This window comes from Rutilus rutilus (assembly GCF_951802725.1).
Source record: "Rutilus rutilus genome assembly, chromosome: 7".
NCBI lineage: Eukaryota > Metazoa > Chordata > Actinopteri > Cypriniformes > Leuciscidae > Rutilus > Rutilus rutilus.
This window is the reverse complement of record NC_140221.1, coordinates 29,289,327-29,296,446: the sequence shown is the minus strand read 5'-3', so window position 1 is coordinate 29,296,446 and position 7,120 is coordinate 29,289,327. Positions and strand designations below refer to the sequence as shown.

The 7,120-nt window shown below is 35.4% G+C and overlaps 1 protein-coding gene across 2 annotated transcripts; it reads right to left on the bottom strand.

Moving 5' to 3' along the window:
• Positions 1 to 2,428, bottom strand: LOC311293886 (uncharacterized protein). 2 transcript variants are annotated; one of them, XM_084414423.1, is made up of 4 exons: positions 2,216 to 2,428; positions 1,468 to 1,626; positions 1,293 to 1,391; positions 1 to 602 (listed from the first exon to the last, which is right to left on the bottom strand). In XM_084414423.1, exons 1-4 carry the CDS (start codon positions 2,240 to 2,242, stop codon positions 315 to 317), a joined length of 573 nt encoding a protein of 190 aa, XP_084270549.1. In that variant the 5' UTR covers positions 2,243 to 2,428; the 3' UTR covers positions 1 to 314. The 2 variants fall into 2 exon arrangements, with proteins under 2 accessions (XP_084270549.1, XP_084270548.1); XM_084414422.1 differs by lacking the exon at positions 2,216 to 2,428 and adding an exon at positions 1,985 to 2,190.
• Between the last annotated feature and the right edge of the window lie 4,692 nt (positions 2,429 to 7,120).

Sequence of the window (7,120 nt, the reverse complement as noted above, 5' to 3'; positions counted from 1 at the left end):
TGTTATCAAACATGCTTTTATTCTGTGTTTTTTGCACAAATAAAACAAATCTATATGAAATGTAAGACAGCAGTTTTAAGATGTGAAAAATTAAAGCAAAAAAATGCTAACATTTTCCATGTCATTGAGAAAGATCATTTTGTTACGCAAAAACATGTGCATACAAATTTGTTTCTGTTGGAAAAGTCACATTCTGGACTAAAACTTGTAGCAAAACATATAAAATAAAAGCTTGTATGTAGAACAATATTAAACGTTCATCAATCAATCCAGTTTTTTTTCACCAGAACGTGGTCATAATGCATTGTCTCAATCTAAGTCATCATGAGTTTGTTTTTAAGTGTTAGTAATTTCGGGGAAAACTTGCAAACATCCAGTTCCAAGAAGAGCTTCTGAAAGGCCTCAAAAGTGTGCCTCAGTTCTTTTGGGTAGGTGAGGTTTAGTGCATACGTGAGTCCAAGAAGAACAGCACAGGCTCTTGCCAGATTTTCCAAGTCAGCCATGACTTGCATCCCCTCCAAGATGATGCTGAAATCCTCCTGATAATCCCTCTTGCAGATAGCAATTTTCATTATGTGCTGCAGGATATCTCCATTGTCCCACTGTAAAACAAACATTAAAGAAGTATTTTTATCGTGTCTGTCATTATAAGTCTGTCCATAATTATAAAGTTGATTTATGTACGGTTGTAAAACAAACACTTAAAAAAAATTCTTATAACAGCTTAAAATGCTAAGACAACTACAAGTAAACCATTATAGTTTATTTTCTTTGTAATCACTGAAACATAAAAATATTATGTTTCAGTGGACCACAAAGACATAGACTGTCACAATAACATAAGTACAGTTTCACCAATGACAGAGGGTGTATTCAGGAAGAAAAAAATAAAATAAAATTAAAATTATATTTGGTGACACTATTGTAGGGGGGAAATGTAAATTCCGATGGTCAACTATAGACATTCTACTAACTGTAAGTAACTACATGTCAACTAACTCAAGAGTATTAGTAGACTCCTAGGTTAGGGTTAATAGATTAAGTTAACATGTAGTTGCAGTTACTTATAGTCAGTAGAATGTCTAATGTGGACCATCAAAATAAAGTGTTACCTTTTTTCATATAGTGGCTGACAAAAATCTATTTTGTGTTAAATATTTTTGCATTCGCTTTATATAATTTAATTGGAAAAAAAGATTATTGTTTAAGTTGCATTTCTATTTTTATAAATAAAAACAAATGTACAAATACATTTCTCAAAACACCATAAATATATAGAATAATTCACTTACATTGTACTCTTGGATGAGATCATCCTCTTTTTCACCCAGATAACAGATCAAGCAATGGAGGACAACGTCTCTCATCGTGTCGATGTTTTTATCGGGATTCTGATGTGACAAAAGTTTGTAAATTAGCATTACCCCCAAAAAATGAAAAAAAAATGTGTATATGTTATGAAAGTACCTGCAGCATGGGATCAATTTTCTCCTTTAAACTCCGGCCTAGTACTCCCCCCTCTGCAAGTGAATATGGCCAAAAGTTTAGGTGTAGAAGTCCAACATCTTCATAAATTTTGGTTCTAGGTGCAGACAGAGTGGTGATTCTCCTAAACTCTTCATTAATCTGAAAAACAAAACAGGCAAATATTGACTATGGAAAAATGTTAAGGCTTAGTCTTATAAATGTTTTAGAATGATTTTTCATGAAATGATTTTTCATAAAATGTATTTTTAATAACCAAATGAAATTGACCTTGTTGAAGTTTAGAAACACAATGCAGATAAAACAAGTCTGACCAAGTTATATTTCAAATTAATTAATTTATAAATCGCAATGCTACAGATTAAAACCCTATTTTTGCTCCACATTCACTTAAAAAGCCATGGAGTAGTTACAATAACTTTCTTCTGTGATCTGATATGATATATACTACATTAATTTAACATTACATTATAAATACACTATATTCTTATAAACATACCCGAGATGGTTTGCAGAACAAGATAAAATCTGGATGCTTTAGTCCACACGAGGCTAGCATTTGCGGGAAAGTATTTAGTCTACTTCTATGAACCAGTTTGGGACTTCACTTACTGCAAAAGAGGGCGCCCTCTGGCTTTGAGTATGAATGGAATATTACATCGTGCCATTTGTGTTATTATTATAATTTTTAAAAAGTTACATCTATTAATCTTCCCAATATCAAGCTTACCGATGGTCTATGGAGAATATAGCACATTGACGATTTATTTTAGCAATCAATATTCTAGCCACACCCCAAGCATGTGGTGGTGTTGTACACACTGGAGATAAGACAATCGTGCGCAGTTTAGCAAGTCATATAATTTGATTTCGATGATTTAAGACAACTCATCTGCTCGTCAATAGGCATCGGCATGAGACAAATATTTAAGAAATAATGAGAAACATAGTTATAACTTTGCTTACCTCTTATGTGATTGACGTTCGACCCCTCCGCCAAAATGTCCTCTGATCACTGCCGTTCACTTTCAAAATGGTGTATCTAAATTAAACCTCATAATTGAACCAATTCTCTTAAAATAAATAGGTAACCTTTTCCTTAATTTTATTAGCTTATTTCGCTCAAATTAAGCCTCAAAATTGCACACATTTACTTAAATAAAAGAGGAAAATGTATCTCTTGGTTTTATTAGTGAAATCTTCTCAATATTTTCTATCAAACACCAAACCACAATTTCATTAATGAAATGTACCCATTATTTTTAATTATCACGTTATTTTTTTTAATGAAATTTACAAGACCCATGATTCATTTTTTACAGTGTAATGGTGTAATAAGCAATACATTGTTATAAGCAATAAGCCCCAAGAAGCCATGGTTTACAGTGAATTTAGAACAGCTAAGGGTCGTTGTTAAATCAACTAAAACACTTTGTTCTAAATTCACTGTAAATCACAGCTTCACTGGGCTTATTGCCTTTATAAAATGGTTATTTTGCATACCTGGCAAGGTTTCATAAAATAAACAAGCAGACACAAAAATGTAAAGCTATTGATAAACAAAATATTCTTCCGCCATGCAATGTAGTTCTTCAGAAGTGGAATGGTTGCCAAACAACGGACAGACGCTGCAGCACAACACAAGACAGTGGTGCAGTAATACTGATGTAATGAGGCCACAGGTATGTTTGTAGATTAATTTACAACGGCTTTAAACATGGCTCAACAAATTATATTAATCAAGGACTGGAACTATCCATTTTGCAAATAACCTTTTGAATAATACTTGATCATTTATTTATATTATTATTATTATTATTTATTGATAATGTTTTGATATCTTCAAAATCCTCAATAATGTCTTTACATCATTATGTGTGTATTTTGGTATAAGTGAGTGCAGATGATAAGGTTGTTGGTCATCTCTCTGGGTAGAAATACACCTGTTTTTTTTTCCATTGAGCAGTTATTGTTATGATAGCCAGAAGAAGCAATTGTAAAATGACAGTATGTGAACCCTTCATGCTGAAATATCCCAAACAGTTGCCTCAATGTTGAAAGCCCAAAATTCTCTGGAATGTAATGCTGTAGTATGTTTTTTTATTTCTATAATAGCCAAACCCATTTTTTATAAGAGGATGTCCATATAATTCTGGTCAAGTGTACATTTTCCAGGCTTGCATGCAAAACATTTTTGATGTCTTCTTTTTGTGAAGTTTTGCTGCTACAACATTGTAATTTTCCCACCCACAAAAATGAATAAAGGCGAACCCTACTCACTTACACTTCCAATGAAAGTGTGCGTTAATGGTTTTCATTATTTGTAACTTCACCATTATAACACAAGTAGATATATTCAAGCTGTATTTATACTGTACCTGGTAGACAGACAGAAAGTCCACTGGAGAGTTCCTAGTCACTGCAGTACCCAGTCAGATCACAAAAATACACAACAAAATAAACGGATTACAAATTATCATTGTGTCATTCCATCCAAATCATAACTAAACTTTTAATTTAGGCAAGCTAATTAATTTCCCTGATCATATTCACAGTGTGTGTGAATAACACACTATTGGTTGTATAAGCTGAAGTTTTTTCAACAATGTACATAAAGTACCTAAACCATTCTTTTGCCTTATAAAACAATGAATGAATTAAAACAATATATAAGAAAACGAAACACCAACATGAGTATCTTCCTGTATGTCTAAAGAAACAAAAGTGTTTTCCAAGCACATGTTTTTGCTAAAGTGGTAGATGAGCTAAAAACACTTTACCCCCCTTTACCATTTACCCTGGCCTCAAGTAACATCAGGTCATTTTTACCATCATGCAAAGTCCATCATCATGCAAGTCCAATGTCCTCTTAAGTCCTACTGATTACATTTCTTTCACATTGTTGATTTAGCTTGAAGACCCCTTGAATATATACATGACCCTTGATATTGTAATTACGAACAATAACTTAGAATTGATATTAAAATACTTTTTTTTTGTGTGGGTCCCATTATATTGTTAGTTGTATTAAATTTAGTCAGAAATTTTCGCACATAAAAAATAAATACGACCTCACGTTGTGTCAATCACATTTACACACTGCCTCCGAAACTTTCATCCGTCATAAAAAAATCCGGATCAGGTTAGATTTTCTGCGTTTTTCGCATCCGTAGCAAGCATTTTGAATAGTGTTTTGACAATTCAGAGCCACCGAATCACAAATACTCAGTGTGCAAGGACCTTTAGCCTTGAAGTTCAGTGCAAACTCACTAAGGGTCTGTGTGCAGAGTTATTTCATGCCTATTCCATGTCACATTCAAAAATGGTAAAAGTCTGGCAGCAGAGTTTCCAGATGGATTCCAAAGTGACTTACCAATTAAGAGAACAATAGCAACAACAAGTGCAGTGACAAGTCCCAGTTAGTCTAGCACAGTAGCCTACACATAGCATGTTTTTTTTTTTTTATTAAAACAAAGATTTAGTATCATTGGATCAAGTGTTTACGAAAAAGATGGATCTTTAGCAGTTTCTTGAAAATGCAGGAAACAGTCAAAGTAAAGGTCAGTGAAAGTGATTTTGTGTCTCTTTGGGATGATGGCACCACAAGGCACCGTCCACTTGCAGAACACAAGCTTCTGGAGGACACATAGATCTGAAGTAGTGAGTTTAGGTATATAGGGCTACCTTTAAAGACCACTTTTGCTGCAGCATCTGGATCAGTTGCAGAGGTTTGACTGATGCTGGAAGGCCTGCCAAGAGAACATTAAAATAGTCTAGTCTGGATAGAACAAGAGCTTAGACAAGGAGATGTGTAGCTCCGATAGGAGGGGCCGGATCTTTCTGATGTTGTATAAGGCAAATCAGCAGGATCACACAGCAAGGATGGTTTGGCTGAAACCATAAGCAGTTCTGTCTTGGCAAGGTTGAGTTGAAGGTGAAGGTCATTCATCCAGCAAGAATTTTTCATCAGGTAGGCTGAGATGCGAGCAGCTACCGTCAGATCATCTGGCTGGAATGAAAGGTAGAGATGTGTCATTAGGATAGTAGTGATAGGAAAAGCCATGTTTCTAAATGACAGAGGCAAGGCAAGGCAAGTTTATTTATATAGCACACATACACAATGGCAATTCAAAGTGCTTTACATTGAAGAAATTAAAATAATAAAAAGAAATAAAAATAATTAAAAAATAAAAAATAAAATACAGTACAGTACAAACAGTCGGACGAACATTGGCACAGTGCTCATTCATTAAATGCATAGCTAAACAGATGTGTTTTGAGTCTGGATTTGAAAGTGACTACTGTAGGAGCACATCTAATCTCCTCTGGAAGCTGGTTCCAGCTGCGGCTGGCATAATAGCTAAAAGCGGACTCGCCATGCTTTGAGTGAACCCTTGGTATTTCTAGCTGATATGATCCTAATGATCTGAGTGATCTGTTGGGTTTATATTCAGTGAGCATATCTGCAATGTATTGAGGTCCTAGGCCATTGAATGATTTATATACTAGTAATAATACTTTAAAATCAATCCTAAATTTAACTGGGAGCCAGTGTAAAGACCTGAGGACTGGTGTGATATGTTCATATTTTCTGGTTCTGCTCAGAATCCTGGCGGCAGCGTTCTGTATGAGCTGCAACTGTCTTTTTGGGAAGGCCAGTGAGGAGTCCATTACAATAATCCACCCTGCTGGTGATGAAAGCATGCACAAGTTTCTCTAAGTCTTGTCTGGAAACAAAGCATCTAATTCTTGCAATATTTTTCAGATGATAGTATGCTGATTTAGTTATTGCTTTGACATGACTACTGAAACTAAGGTCTGACTCTAGTGTCACACCAAGATTCCTGACTTGATTTTTAGTTGTTTGACCCCTAGAGTGAAGGTATGTGTTCACCTTGAGAACTTCATCTTTGTTTCCAAAAGCAATGACTTCAGTTTTGTCTTTGTTTAACTGAAGAAAGTTTTGACACATCCAACTGTTGACTTCATCAATGCATTGGCACAGGGAGTCAATGGGGCTATAGTCATTAGGCGATAGGGCTAAGTAGAGCTGTGTGTCGTCTGCATAGCTGTGGTAAGCAATTTGGTTCTTTCTCATTATTTGGCTCATTGGGAGCATATACAGGTTGAACAGGAGTGGCGCAAGAATTGAGCCTTGAGGGACTCCGCATGTCATGGATGTCCACTCAGACTTATGGTCTCCTATACTCACATAATAACCTCTCCCATCTAAGTATGACCTGAACCATTTTAGGACTATCCCAGAAAGCCCCACCCAGTTTTCCAGCCTGTCCAGAAGTATGTTGTGATCGACAGTGTCAAATGCAGCACTGAGGTCGAGTAGTACCAGCACCGATAATTTGCCTGAATCAGTATTTAAGCGAATATCGTTTATTATCTTTATGAGCGCTGTCTCTGTGCTGTGGTGCGGTCGGAAACCAGATTGAAAATTGTCAAAGTATCCATTCGAGCATAAGAATTTGTTCAGCTGATTGAAGACAACTTTTTCAATGATCTTGCCTAAGAAAGGAAGATTTGAGATCGGCCTATAGTTGCTTAATATGGTCTTATCCAGATTGTTCTTTTTCAGGAGGGGCTTGACAACTGCAGTTTTCAGGGAGTTTGGAAAACTCCC

Coding starts and splice junctions, on each gene's coding strand:
- LOC311293886 (XM_084414422.1), bottom strand. CDS start 2,044: ATGCTAGCCTCGTGTGGACTAAAGCATCCAGATTTTATCTTGTTCTGC. Junction 1,392..1,467: donor AAATTGATCCCATGCTGCAG/GTACTTTCATAA, acceptor TTGTCACATCAG/AATCCCGATAAAAACATCGA. Junction 603..1,292: donor ATCTCATCCAAGAGTACAAT/GTAAGTGAATTA, acceptor TTTGTTTTACAG/TGGGACAATGGAGATATCCT.